At 44.7% G+C, this 14,080-nt stretch overlaps 2 protein-coding genes across 2 annotated transcripts; both read right to left on the bottom strand.

The window, feature by feature from the left end:
• Window positions 1–470: 470 nt before the first annotated feature.
• LOC143891871 (uncharacterized) lies at window positions 471–5,432 on the bottom strand. The gene is made up of 8 exons (XM_077396375.1): window positions 5,031–5,432; window positions 4,225–4,328; window positions 3,869–4,131; window positions 3,239–3,763; window positions 2,534–3,151; window positions 2,260–2,398; window positions 1,704–2,121; window positions 471–593 (listed from the first exon to the last, which is right to left on the bottom strand). Exons 1-8 carry the CDS (start codon window positions 5,430–5,432, stop codon window positions 471–473), a joined length of 2,592 nt encoding a protein of 863 aa, XP_077252490.1.
• Window positions 5,433–5,467: 35 nt separating this feature from the next.
• Window positions 5,468–8,347, bottom strand: LOC143891870 (uncharacterized). The gene has a single exon (XM_077396374.1). The coding sequence runs from the start codon at window positions 8,345–8,347 to the stop codon at window positions 5,468–5,470; it is 2,880 nt and encodes a 959-aa protein (XP_077252489.1).
• Between the last annotated feature and the right edge of the window lie 5,733 nt (window positions 8,348–14,080).

Raw genomic sequence — 14,080 nt, 5'->3', positions numbered from 1 at the left:
AGTTCCTTGCTGAGGACCAAACTCTCATGATTTGCTGGGATTTTGGATATTGACCATTTTTTAAAGAATTGGATTTTGCTGGGGATTGAATGCTTTGAGCAGTTGACAGCGAACTCTCTGGGAGGTAGATGCTAGACTTCATTGGGGACTAGCCTTGCTGATGAGCTGACTATAGAGTAGGCTTAGCCGGGGAATTTGGAGGTTTGACTCGAGATGTGCTCGAGCTTCTCTCATCTCAACTTGCTGGAGACATTGGTTTATTTTGATTATCCTTGTGAATTTGACAGCTTTTATGACTTGGCGTGATTTGCCAAGTCATAAAAGATGCCCCTAGTGCATTTCATACTTCCATTACTAGAGTCTTAATAAAGCAGTACAAATGCAGGGAAACAAATATTTCATTTTATGAATATTGGATTTACAAAACTCTGTGTGTAGAGGAAACATGAAAACCATAAGATCAATTCTGCCTAAAAGGTCTCTTTCAAATCTGCCAGCTGACAAAATCTCAATAGGCCTGATAGCTTGCTATTCTTCTGAACCTTGCTCTGATTTAATCTGTCTTCCGGAGAAGCAACTTCTTGCTTTGGTGCCTGCCACCCCAGCTCTGGGAAAGGTACAGACCATACAAGACCGGGGAGATTTTGACTTGACACGCGACAGACATCGACAAGTGACAAGTAAAAGACATTGACAAGCACAAGACTTGGATTTCAAGAAAGACTCCACTTGCTTCTTGACCTGACAAATATTTTAAATGGTGAAGGTCAACCACTCTTAGAGTGAATCGAATACTATGCTTAAAAGTGATTCATTCCCTGTTCGTTATTACCGTCATGGGCATTAAACCCCTTTGATTGCTTAGTCTTAAATGCCCCTAATTTAGAAAAATATCAAAGTAAGCCATGATGGCACTATTCAGACTTTGATGATGCCATTATCGGGTTACCAGTCTTGTCTGCCTCCAGTTGTTCAGCTCCTTGAGAAGTCACTGCCACTGACCAGATTGCCATTTTCAAGTTTTCAATCTGGCGGACCGCTTGCCTTAATTTTTGCCTGAATTGCTCTTACGAGTTTTCAATCCAGCAGGCTCACACCTTGATTTTTGCCTAAGCCGCCCTTTCGGGTTTTCAACTTAGCAGGTGAATGACCCTAGCTTTTGCTTAGATCGCCCTTGCGGGTTTTCAATCTAACGGGCCTTCAGACTCCATTTTTTTTTTATTATTATTATTTTTTAGCCACAAACCTTTGCCTATTGCACCAAAAGGACTTTTTAGGTAGGTTAGGGTTTGAAGGACCGGAGTTTTGGTAAGTTTTCCAAGGTTTCGACCGAATCCGGACTAGCCAGACTGCCTACGTACCCCCAAAGGATGAGGATCAGGTCGCGCGTAGTTCAAGGCACAAATGCCCCTAGCTTATGGGTTATGAAAATAGAATGTTTTGATTTTGTGTAAGCTCAAAAGGGTTTTGCAAAGGATTCTTTTGATATGTTAAGTAAGGATTTTTAGTTTGAAGCTCTAGTCGGCCAAGGAAGGCCTTCTGGTGCCTTAAGCATAGTATTTCTTGAGTTGGTCAAGGTTTGTTGGCTCTGTTAGTTTTTCTCCATTTTCATCGAGGAGTCTGACGGCTTTTCCAGGCAGGACTTCGTCAACAATGTATGGACCTGACCATTTTGGCTTGAATTTACCCCTGGGATCATATACCGGTGCCCGGAAGGATTTCAGAACAAGATCTCCTTTCTTGAGGTCTCGAACTCGAACTTTCTTGTTGAAGGCTCTCTCGACACGGCGTTGATACCCCTGAACATGGTACAATGCTTTCAACCTCTTTTCGTCAATCATTTGTAACTCTTGATATCTAGCTTGAGCCCAAACAGATTCTGGCAACCCAGCTTCCATCATCACTCTCAGGGAGGGAATTCGCAGTTCAACAGGCAAGACAGCTTCCATTCCGTACACCAGAGAATACGGAGTTGCACCTATAGAGGATCTGATCGACGTCCTATAGGCCCACAAAGCATACGGGAGCTTGCTCGACCAATCTTTGTAAGTCTCGGTTATCTTGCTGATGATTACTTTGATGTTTTTATTAGCAGCTTCAACAGCTCCGTTTGTTTGGGGTCTATATGGCGAAGACTTATGATGCTTGATCTTAAACTCCTCACACAAGCGCGCTACCTCCTTCTTGAAATGGGACCCATTGTCTGAAATTAGTTCATGTGGTACTCCATATCTGCAAATGATATTCGTTCTGATGAACTTCGCAACAGAAGCCGAGGTCAATGATGCATACGAAGCAGCTTCTATCCACTTTGTGAAGTAATCAATGGCGACCAGGATATACTCATGGCCGCTAGAAGACTTCGGACTTATCTTCCCGATGATATCTATTCCCCATACTGAGAACGGCCACGGTGAAGTAAGAGAATGCAACTGAGAAGGCGGCACATGGATGAGATTGGCGTAGACCTGACATTTGTGACATTTCTTCACATAGGCGTAGCAATCTGCTTCCATTGTCGGCCAGTAATAACCAAGTCTGAGAATCTTCCTTGACAGCATCTTTCCGTTCATATGCGGTCCACAGACTCCTTCGTGTGTCTGCTCTATGAGCTCAGCTGCTTGATCCTCATCTATACACAAAAGTTGGATTCCATCGAACGACCTTCTGTACAACTCTTCACCACAGATGACAAAGTTAGAGGCCATTTTCTGAAGAGACCTTCGCTCTTTTCCTGAAGCTTCCGGCGGATGTCCTTTGCCTGAGATGAAGTTTTTGATATCCGTGTACCAAGGCTTGCCATCTGAACACCTCGCTGCTATTTCAATAGCGTTAACATGTGACGGGGCCCATTGAAGTCGCACTTCTAATGGTTGAACCTCCATTGCTGTAGAAATATCGAGCATTGAAGCCAGAGTAGCTAATGCATCCGCAAAATGATTCTTTGTTCTGGACAAATGAGTGAATGTGATATTTCCGAATTTTCTGACCAGAGACTCTAGGTACGTATTATACGGGATTAACTTATCATCTCTTGTTTTCCAGTTTCCGTTAGTTTGACAGATAATCAAAATTGAGTCCCCGAATACATCTAGGTCCTGAATGCGCAAGGCTATGGCTGCTTCCAAACCTGCGATACACGCCTCGTATTCTGCCATATTGTTTGTGCACTTGAACTGAAGCTTGATGGATATAGGGATATACTCTTTTCTTGGTGATACCAACACCGCCCCTACACCTTGACCTCGATTGTTGACTGCCCCATCAAAGTACATCAACCACTTTGTGTCTGGAACTTCATCTTCCGCAGTCATTATCTCCTCATCTGGAAACTCTGCTTTCAAAAATTCATTATTTTCTGCTGGTGAATCGGCTAATTGTTCAGCTATCACGCGCCCCTTAATTGACTTCTGAGTGACGTAAGTGATATCGAACTCAGACAATAACAACAACCACCTGGCGGTTCTTCCGGTGAGGGCTGGCTTCTCGAACAAGTATTTCAATGGGTCCATCCGTGAGAGTAGAAGAACCCTATTCGATAACAAATAATGCCTCAGCTTCTGAGTAGCCCAAACCAGGGCTAGACAAGTCTTTTCGAGGATGGTATACTTCTGCTCGTACTCCAACATTTTCTTGCTGATGTAGTAAATGGCTCTTTCTCGTTTTGACTCCGGGTCTTGCTGCGCTAACATACACCCCATCGCTATGTCAGTAACAGACAAGTACAGCAACATCGGTTGTCCTGGTATGATTGGTGACAAAACTGGTGGTAAAGCCAAACACTGCTTGATTTTCTCGAAAGCTTCTTGACACTCTTCATTCCATTTCTTTGAAGCATTCTTCTTTAAGAGCTTGAAAATCGGTTCACAAGTCGTTGTCAACTGTGCAATGAACCTTCTCAAGTACTGGACCTTGCCTAAGAACCCACGGATCTGTTTTTCGGACTTTGGAGGCGCCATTTCTTGGATAGCCTTGATTTTCTGCGGATCTACTTCAATCCCTCTCTGGCTGACCAAGAATCCCAACAGCTTTCCTGATGTAACCCCAAATACACACTTATTCGGGTTGAGACGGAGCTTGAACTTTTGGATTCGCTGGAAGAACTTTCTCAATGCCCCTGCATGCTCTTCCCTAGTCTTCGCTTTAACGATCATGTCATCAACATATACTTCGACCTCTTTGTGTATCATGTCATGCAGTAAAGTGGTAGCAGCTCTCTGATACGTTGCTCCAGCATTTTTGAGTCCAAATGGCATAACTCTGTAACAATATGTCCCCCATTGAGTGATGAAAGCCGTCTTGATCATGTCCTCAGGAGCCATCTTGATCTGGTTGTATCCCGAGAATCCATCCATAAATGAAAGGAGAGCATGGCCCGCTGTGTTGTCCACCAAGATGTCAATGTGTGGCAAAGGAAAATCATCTTTCGGACTTGCTTTGTTCAGATCTCTGAAATCCACGCACATTCTGACTTTTCCGTCCTTATTGGGCACCGGTACTATGTTGGCTAGCCATTCAGGGTATTCAACAACTTGTATGAAGCCAACATCCAATTGTTTCTGAACTTCATCTCTGACTAGCAAGTCCCACTCTGGTTTCATTTTTCGGAGTTTTTGCTTTTTCGGTCTGGCACCCGGGATTAGGGGAAGTCTATGTTGAACAATGTCTTCACTTAATCCCGGCATGTCATCATAGGACCAAGCGAAAACTTCTTTGAATTCCTTTAACAGGGCAATTAATTCCGCACGCTCTTTGGGAGTTAATGTTTTGCCAATTCGAATTTCCCGAATTAGGGTTTCATCACCAATATTGATGGTCTCGATTTCCTCTTCGAATGGTTTTGCTCGACGCTGCTCCTCCTGCCTAATCATGTGTTTGATTTCAGGGGGAGTTTCGTCGGCATCCTTATTAGAGGGGGAGTTTTGATTATTATTATTATCAATTTGATCAGATAAAGAAGCAGAAATTGAAGTAGAGACAGGCGAATAAAAAGAAGAGTCTTTTATTTCATTCAAAGAAATCGAAGTTACATCTGTTGACGCGCCTTCAATGGGCTCAGTATTGAAATCTTTAGAAATCTTTACATACTCATCATCAGACTGGACTATCGTATGAACAGAATCGACAGACTCGATAGACTCAACGGAAGATGCAATGGACTCTGCATCGGACTGAACAACGGCATCGAAAGACTCCTCATCAACGGGCTCGATCACGACTGTACCTGCATCAAAAGAAACATCAGATAAAGCAAACTCTATTTTTGACTCGGAAATGGACATATAGCTAGAGACAACAGACTCTTTGATAGAAACAGGACTGTACTGGATGACGACTCGGGGTATGACCTGGGAACTCCAGTTCGTGAGAGGTCCCTCGGCTGGGGTGATAAGGCTTTCAGGATCAAGGATCAGCGCATCTCCTCCGATCATGGCTACAATCGGTAACTCAACCTGGAACAGGGAATTCAGAAGACGCCGATATCAGCCCAATCAACCTCCGGTTCGATCTCATGAATCTGCAAACTCGGGTATTCATCTGGCAGCTCCATATCGAAAAATATCTCAAACCCCGGCAGCTCCTGCCCTGTCAGTTCATCAACCCACGGCTCTGCGAACCCACAGAATGCAAAGTCATCACCCTCTCTGCGGTATTTACCATTTCTGATCAGACTGAATGATTTCATCGGCAGCTCTAGACCCCGGCGTCGGAGCTCGGACCATTTCCGCATGTAATTTCTCATTTCTCTAATCTCATCACGAGAAGGTTCATATCCGAGTCCGAACAACCCTTCATTCTTTCTCATTACAGGCCATTCGACTATCCCTTGATGATTGCGACCCAGACCTGCACCGGGAAGGTACCCCTGTTTACGCATCATCTTTACAACCCGGGGATTAGTGCTGGTGAGGAACAAAATCTCTTCACTCTTTGCTTTCTCAAATGATATGGCTGTGACTTCTACAGAGAACCCGGTCAGACTAACATCATCTTTCTTTTCTGAGGTACCCTCCTGCGAAATTTGGCCTACCTCTAAATCAGGATCACCCTTGACTGTTATCACCCTGTTGTTTTTGATGAACTTCAGTTTCTGGTGCAGTGAGGAAGGGATGACTCCAACCTTATGGAGCCAAGGTCGGCCAAGCAAGAGAAGGAAAGATGCTTTGATATCGAGCACTTGGAACTCTACTTCAAAGATTTCTCCTCCTATCAGAATTTCAGTTGCTAGTGTTCCAATAACATCGCGTCTGGTACCGTCATACGCCAAAATTCCTTGTTCAGAAGGGATGAAGTCATTCGGCCCAAATCCAAGGACAGCAGCAGTGGCTAACGGACATACGTTCAGTGCGGACCCGTTGTCAACTAATACATCTGGAACCTTCTTACCATTACAGACAACAGTGATCTTCAGTGGACGCGTATGATTGTGACCCTCAGATGTCAGATCTTCATCAGTGAAAGAAAGAGTCTTGGACACCCTAGCCATCGCTACCAAACCAACCAGCTCATCAGATGTGATATCTACAGAGACCTGTGCAGCATTCAACTCTCTTAGAACAACTTGACGGTGCTTTGGGGAAGCCATAAGCAAACCCCAAATTGAAATATTAGCCTGGGTCTTTTTGAGTTGGCGTAAAAGACTCTCATCCTCTTCCTCGCAACTCAGCTTGCTCTGCTTCTGCGCTTCTGCGGCTCTTACAACTTCAGCTGGGTTCTCAGCTCTTAACTCGGCGGGTTTGAAAATTCGCCCACCTCGAGTAACATGGCGGACTTCGTCACATTGATCGTTCAAGAAATCAAAGTCATCGTCATCAAAGCTCAGAACATACGGAACCACCTCTTGCACTTCCTCTTCATCACATTGAAGGATGTAGGGACCAGCAGAAGACTCAGCATAGTCATCTTCATCTCCACCCAGCACATAAGGTTTCTCTTCCTCTACTTCTTCAACTTCCTCGCCAAATGCCAAGACAGTCGGTGAATCGGAAGCGATAGCACAAATCAAGGAAGCAGGGTCAAGGATAGGCTCTTCAGTAAAAACTGCCCCAACTGTAGGTGGAGGGCGCGCAGCATGAGCTGGTAATGGATTCCGGGTAGTGTTTGGCATAAATACAACAATTTTTTTCGCTTCTATCATGTCCTGAATTTTATGCCTCAAGGCCATACAGTTATCTGTTAGGTGCCCTGTTCCCTGATGATATGCACAGTGCTGATCTTCATGCCAATATCTGGGGAGAATAGGTGGTGGAAGTTTCGGTTCTAAGAGAGTGATCTTTTTGTCTCTTAGTAACTTCTTGAGAGCGACAGATAAAGGGTAAGGTAGCGGATCAAAATGCCTTGGCGCTTTCCTCATTGGCTGCTCTGTTTCTGCTACAACTCTTCTCATAGGGCGCGCAGCAACCACATTGCTAACTTCAGGCTTCGAAACTACCATTGGCTTCTTTCCATTCCTCGGATCAAAAGATGACTTCGCCAGAGAACCCTTCAGCAACGCATCTTCAGTTATGGTTCCTGTCTTGATCAAGTGATTGAAATCAGAATAATACTGCATCGCCATGAAGTGGTAGTACTGCGGAGACAGGTTCTTGACCACAATTTTGATCTGATCTTCTTCAGAAGGGCGGTTAGTCATCTGAGCCGCTTTTCTCCTCCATCTTCTTACAAAAGAGGTAAACGTTTTCTGAGGTCCTTGCTTGATCGCTTTCAGATCCCTCTTCGTAACTTCAATTCCTTCTTCCATTGAAAATTGCTCAACAAACTTGTTAGCAATTTCGTCTAAGGTTCCGAGCTCTTCGGGTTTCAGATGAAGGAACCACTTCTTGGCTACTCCTGTCAGAGACATCGGAAATACCTTAGCGATCTGCTCTGGAGACAGCCCATACCCTTCTAGATTTGCAATGAACGACCTCAGATGACTCCACGGGCACCCCGTCCCATCATATTTATCAAAATCCGGCATTCTGAATTTTGGAGGAAGAGTGACACCAGGGAAGAGGGAAAAGTCAGACATATTTATCTTCTTTGGGCCCTTAACTTGCATGCTTTCAACTTGCTGAGTCAACTTTTCAACTCTATCAACCAATTCCTTCTCTTTGCCTGGCTTGACTGATTGCGGGAGACAGTTCTCCTCTACATACTGCTCGTCATAGAAATCATTTTCAGGAGAAATGACAGACTGAACAAGGCCTGGAATCACATTGGGAGGATTCTGGACGACAGGTTGTTTCGAGGTAGCGGTCCTCTCACTTTTCAACTGAGTAACCTCTTCCTTTAGGGTAGAAACCTCTCTTGTAAGGTTTCTCATCATGTCCCTCATTTCAGCTAACATCTCATTTGACTCGGCCATTTGGTTAAGACAAGGGGAGACAAGTGGAAATACAGCTGGTGAGATAGGTGAAGAAGATCTACGACTTAGTCTCGACGTAGAAGATTGTCGGGACCAAGTAGGCTGTGAAATGGTAATTTTTTTCGAAGCAATGGCTATTGCTTAACTCAGACTCCTGAAATGGAAGTAAGAACACTAATTTAAATTAAGATAATCAGAAAGAATGTTATGCACAAATTGAAACAAGGGATAATACAAACACATCTCCCCTCTGGGTAAAAACCAGCAGTACAACAATTGTAAGAAGGGTCATGACGGCCCATCAAACCTAAACGGATAACCATCACACTCATGTTGTTTCAGATAAAAATCCGACAGCATAACGGCGTTACAAAAGGATCATGGCATGGTAAACTCCTGATTTATCACTAACACTAGAGCATAAAGTCATACTCAGAAGGTTTTAAATAAGATCCGGCAGCATAACAGCCCCGTAGAAGGATCATGGGAAGGTAAGCTCATGGTTCCTCAATAACCCTAAAGAATACCGGTCACACTCAATATATTCTGGGTAAAATCCGGCAGCATAACGACTGTACAAAGAGATGTGATAAGGTAAGTACATGGTTTAGCTACCAGCCTAAAAAGATGATGACCACACTCAGGACATTTAGAGAAAATCCGGCAGCATAACAGCTGTACTAGGAGATATGGTACGGTAAGCACATGGTTTATCAATAACCCTAAAGGATAATGGTTACGCTTAAGGCTTTTTGGAGAAAATCCGGCAGCATAACGACTGTACAAGGAGGGTCTCGGCAACCAAGCATAAAGAATATGCCGATAAGGTCAAGATGAAACAGGGCTCTCAGCAAGAACGCACACTCTGGTAGTGATAATGGCAAAGTAGACTCATAATTGGCATGCGGAGCGATCTGATCAAGATCGATCAAAGGATCAAGCTCAGGGAAGAGATCATGGCTATAAAGATAATGATGTGAAACCAATGATCTGATCATAATCCAAAAGACGGATGGACGGGAAAAAATGATTAGATTAGGAAAGAAAACCTAGCTATGAAGCAAACCCTAATCTAGTAATAAATATATGTACATATATATACACCCTAACCAGGGGCACCAACCCTAGTCTAATCTAGCGGAGTCAAGGAAGTCTCGACTCATGACAGACAAGTGAGTGTACTCGGACCGCATTTGTAGCCACACGAGGTGAACTACCCTAGTCTATAAATGGGTCAAGGCTCCTAACTCTAGGCTCCACATGTGTAAGCAACACATGTTCATCCCCATATGAATGCAATATATATATATATAAACACGGGCACTTCCTAGTTGGATTTCACTAAGTCAGTATGTATATACATAATATATAAAGCAAAGTAGGGCTCCGGACTCAATCTATCAGGTACTATGCGTATGAACCATACTTAATATGTATAACAAAAGTACGCCCAATGTTATACATAGTATGCTTCATTGCTCATCGGCTGCTGTAAACACAAGTACGCCTAGTGTTTACGGCTGCAGCACCGGCGCATAGCTTGGTAATAGATACAATAATCCCATCCAGGTAATGACTTACCCTCCGGCATGTACTGTATCTATCCCATGGAGCCAACAATAAAAAAAACAATGAAAGAAATAAAGAATATGATAATGCATGTTGTGCAGTGTGTGAATCCCTCGTTTTATTTACGCACCTACTTGGTGCCCCTGGATTCTAACGGAAAAGGTTCCCATTTAAAACGATTTTAATCCAAATTTCTTCAAAATTAGTAAAAATGACATTTTTACAGAGTTAGGCAATGTTCCAAGATTTTCCCAGCAGGGTCGCCAGCCTGTGGACCCCGATCCCGAGGACGAATGGGCGAGGGACACGAGGTCCCCCGTCGATCCTCTAAGATCTCCACAATGTGAAGGAGAGCTCTACCAAGGAACTCTCGAAATGGTGCCACTCACAGCATGGGTGGCAATATAAGTGAGATACCTCTCGATTCCAGGACCGGCCCGGAACCCAGATGTACCTATAACAAAGAAGAGTCGCCATCCAGGGAAGTAGGCCCTGGATCCCATGAAATGCTCTGTTGCAACGGATAACCAGAGATACAAAAGTCCGTGCCTGATGACGAATGGGGAAGGTATTAAGCGCCCCCAATTCGCCCAAGTGCAAGCACCTGGTCTCTTATGCCATTTTTAATTAATTTTGAAGAGTTTTGGGCTGAAATCATGTGAAATGGGAACGAGTATCCCCGAGAAAACGTCTATCTAAGCATGCATGACCCGGGGATGGGCAAAAGAAGATAAACATCGAAATTCTAACTCATCGCATCTAGTCCTAACTCATCACATCTAGGAAAGCAGTAACATCCGCATGCACAGCTACAGCTAAGCAAGCAATATCAGATATGGTAAGCAGAAAAGCAGTAAACATCTACAGCTAAGCATGTGAAACTAAACGCACAAGGAATAAGCAAGCTGAAAGTAAACACACAAGGAATCAAAGACAAACACACGATAAGCTAAAAGATGCGACGAAATAAAGGAATCAGAAAATAGAAAATAGACGGTACGCGCAGGCCCCAAAATGCCAGGGAAAATAAAAGGGAACGTACGATAGGCTCAGGGAGCGACTCTAATGAATCAAGCTCAACGATCCTGATCCGCTAAAGATCGGATAAGTCTCACGATCGTCATAGCCTATCGTTGGGCTCAGCGAGGACAGTCCCTGTGAAGGGGCCACGCTACGTCATCGCCCGTCCCAAAACCCGATGAAACGTCGGAAAACCGATAACACCGGCAAACCACGATCAAAATCGGAAATGAAAGGAAAAGAAGGCTCCGAGTGACCTGGCAATCACCATCCTTGCCGATTTTGGTTTTTTGTATTTTTAAGAAAAAGCTTGAAAGATATTTTTAGATGCTGAAACGATTTTTTTGAGGGATTTAAATGATTTTATTCAAAAGTTTGACTGAACTTGGGATGACGATCCCAAGCTGCCTACGTACCCTGTGAAAAGGGATCAAGCCAACGTAGTTCGAAACAGCTTTTCAAAATACGCTTTGAGTGCTTTTTTTTTATGTTTTTTTGGATTTTTTGGTATTTGATTTTTATGTGTTTTTGTTTATCCCTTTTGATTAAAAAAAAAAGGGTTTTTGGCTCAGGAGGTTGCCGTCCGTCGTCGCCTAAACCCGACGAGGTTCCCGAAATCGATGAAGATCTCGAAAACCGAATGAAATCCCAAAACGCAGGAACCCGAAGGAGAATACGGAATGGAAGGAGCCCCAAAATGAAAGAAAATCCCAAACTCTAAAGAAAGTCGAATGCGAGGCAAAGGAAGAGTATTACCTGTTTGGAGAGGAAATTGCCAATGCAGAGGATTCTTTGGAACTTTAGTGTCGGCACCGGAAATGGGTTGAGTCAACTAAGGGGAGAGTCCAATCGGTTAAAGAGGTTGGGCATACTCGACTAGAGAGTTGGGTCAACTCTACTAGGGAGGTTGGCTAGGGTTAACTCAGTTGGAATTGGGTTGGGAGCCCACTTAGTTGGATTGGATTGGGTTAATGGTTAGGGTCAAGTGAGTCGGGTCTAAGTTAGGAGCAAACCCGAGACTAGCCATGGTCTAACCAGGGGGGAAACAGGGTACGAACCAGGGTGCGGACCAGGGTGCACCAGGGTGCGAACCAGAGTACAACCAGGGGCTAGCCAGGGTGCGAACCAAGGGGTACAAATCGGGTTGGGTTTGATTAGGTTGGGTGGAATCTATAGAAGATGGTGGTGGGTTTTGAAATGGGGAAGAGAGGGTTTAATAAGAAAATGGGTCAAAGCAAGGTGGAAATGGCGGTAACAGAGGAGCTAGATGGTGGAGATGGATTTGGGTCTTTGGATTTTAGAGGTCAAAATGACTGGAATAAGTGGTGGTTGGTCGGATTTAGATGGGATCGGAGAAGAATGGGTTGAGGTCGGAAAATGGGAGGTAGCGGTGGTGAAGGGGAAGATCGGCCGGCAGGAGGTGGCACGGCGGTTGGTGGTGGCGCGGTGAAGCTCGAGTTCCCTTCCTCTCTCTGTTTCTCTGTCTCTCTCTCTCTCTCTCTTCTTTTCTTTTTAGATGAAATGGAAAAGGGGTTTAAGGGTGGCTGCTACTGGGAGAAAATCCAAGTGGGTTTGGTGGGGGAGACGAAGGTAGAAGATGAAGAAAAGGGTAGATGAGGTGGCTGATGGTGGTGGTTCTGATGGTGTTAATGGTTGAAATGGAAGAGGGTTTGAAGGTTATAGACTTGGGTTTTCGAAGTGGGTTTGGGGTGGAGGTGGGTTGCGATTTTGGAGGTGGGGATTGGAGGAGATGAAGGTAAGAGAGGGTTTTCGAATGGGTGGTGGTGGTGGTGGTTCGGTGGAGGTGAGTGGGGGTGTGGGTTTTCGGATCTGCAGAGGTGATGGAACGGGGAAGGTGGATTTGGGTTTCGGTTTTTTTGAGGTATAGACAAAGGGGTTTCGGTTTTGGGGTTGAGGGTGGTGGAGGTGAAGAATGGGAGGGGATTTTCGAAGGGTTGTGTTAGGGTGAAAATGGGTTTTGGGTTTCGGTTTGGAGGTTGAGGGTGGTGGCTGGTGGTGGTGCGGCGGCTATGGAGGTGGAAGATGGGCTTTGGGTTTCGGGTTTGAGGTTGAGGATGGTGGCTGGAGGTGGTGGATGTCTGTGGTGGAAAAGGGTGATGGTGGAGGTGCCGTGGTGGCCGGAGGTTGGAGGGTGGTGGCGGTTTGCAGGTTTTGGGTTTGGGTTTGGGGAGATGGTGGAGGTGCGGTGGTGGCCAGAGGTTGGAGGGTGGTGGCGGTTTGCAGGTTTTTTGAGTTTGGGTTTGGGGAGATGGTGGAGGTGCGGTGGTGACCGGAGGTTGGAGGGTGGTGGTAGAAGGAGGAGAAAATCAGGTGGCTGCCAATACCTTTCTTCCTCTCCCTCTCTCTGTTGCTGCCCCTTTTTTTTTTTGGAAAATTAGCCTCTTCACTCTACCCACAAGATTTTTTTTTTATAGCTAGGGTTGAAATCCTCTTCTAATCTCAACCATCCATTCCCCTTTTTGATGAATTGGATCATCCCCACCCTTGATTCCTTATCCCTCTTGCCCTAATTCTATCCTAGAAACCCTAACACCTAGAGTGCCTAGCTGATCCAAGCCCTACACCTCATCTCTTTAATCTAATGGCCTATGTTTGTGGCTTGTAGAGAAAGAAATGCAAGCTTCCAAAAATGCCCTCCTTAGAGGAGGATTTTACACTTTTATCAACATCCCCATTACCCCCCTTTTTTATTCACTTTAATGGCACCCATGCTCGGCTATCCCACCCCCCTTTTTTATAAAGAGAAACATATATTTGCCCTCTCTTTCTTCCATGGACAACCCCTCCTAGTATACTTATTACCAATCCTTACACACAATAGGGTGGTCCCTGGTGAAAACGAAGGGCAAATAGAGGAGGCCTTGGTGGTTACCCAACTGGTACAGGCACATCTTTTCAGGAATTTCGGGATTCGGTTCGGGACCTCGACTCAACTTCGGGATTGGGATTTTATTTGATTTCGAGAATTTATTCGATTTTGGCGAAAATGGTCCGGTCAAAATGGGGTGTCTACAGGTATAAGTAGTCAATAGGGAGGAGACAAACATTTGATTTACATAGAATTTACTTTGTAGAATAGTGATAAGCAATGTTTGGTTGCCAATCTCGTACAATAGAGGGATG

This window comes from Tasmannia lanceolata, unplaced genomic scaffold (assembly GCF_043159265.1).
Source record: "Tasmannia lanceolata isolate RefF3 unplaced genomic scaffold, GAP_Taslan_0.1 ptg000015l, whole genome shotgun sequence".
NCBI classification, from domain to species: domain Eukaryota; kingdom Viridiplantae; phylum Streptophyta; class Magnoliopsida; order Canellales; family Winteraceae; genus Tasmannia; species Tasmannia lanceolata.
Note: the sequence above shows the minus strand (reverse complement) of the source record. Positions and strands in the feature narration are given on the sequence as shown.

Coding starts and splice junctions, on each gene's coding strand:
- LOC143891870 (XM_077396374.1), bottom strand. CDS start 8,347: ATGGCCGAGTCAAATGAGATGTTAGCTGAAATGAGGGACATGATGAGA.
- LOC143891871 (XM_077396375.1), bottom strand. CDS start 5,432: ATGATCGGAGGAGATGCGCTGATCCTTGATCCTGAAAGCCTTATCACC. Junction 3,152..3,238: donor AGTCAACAATCGAGGTCAAG/GTGTAGGGGCGG, acceptor ACAATATGGCAG/AATACGAGGCGTGTATCGCA. Junction 2,399..2,533: donor AAGGAAGATTCTCAGACTTG/GTTATTACTGGC, acceptor GGCCGTTCTCAG/TATGGGGAATAGATATCATC.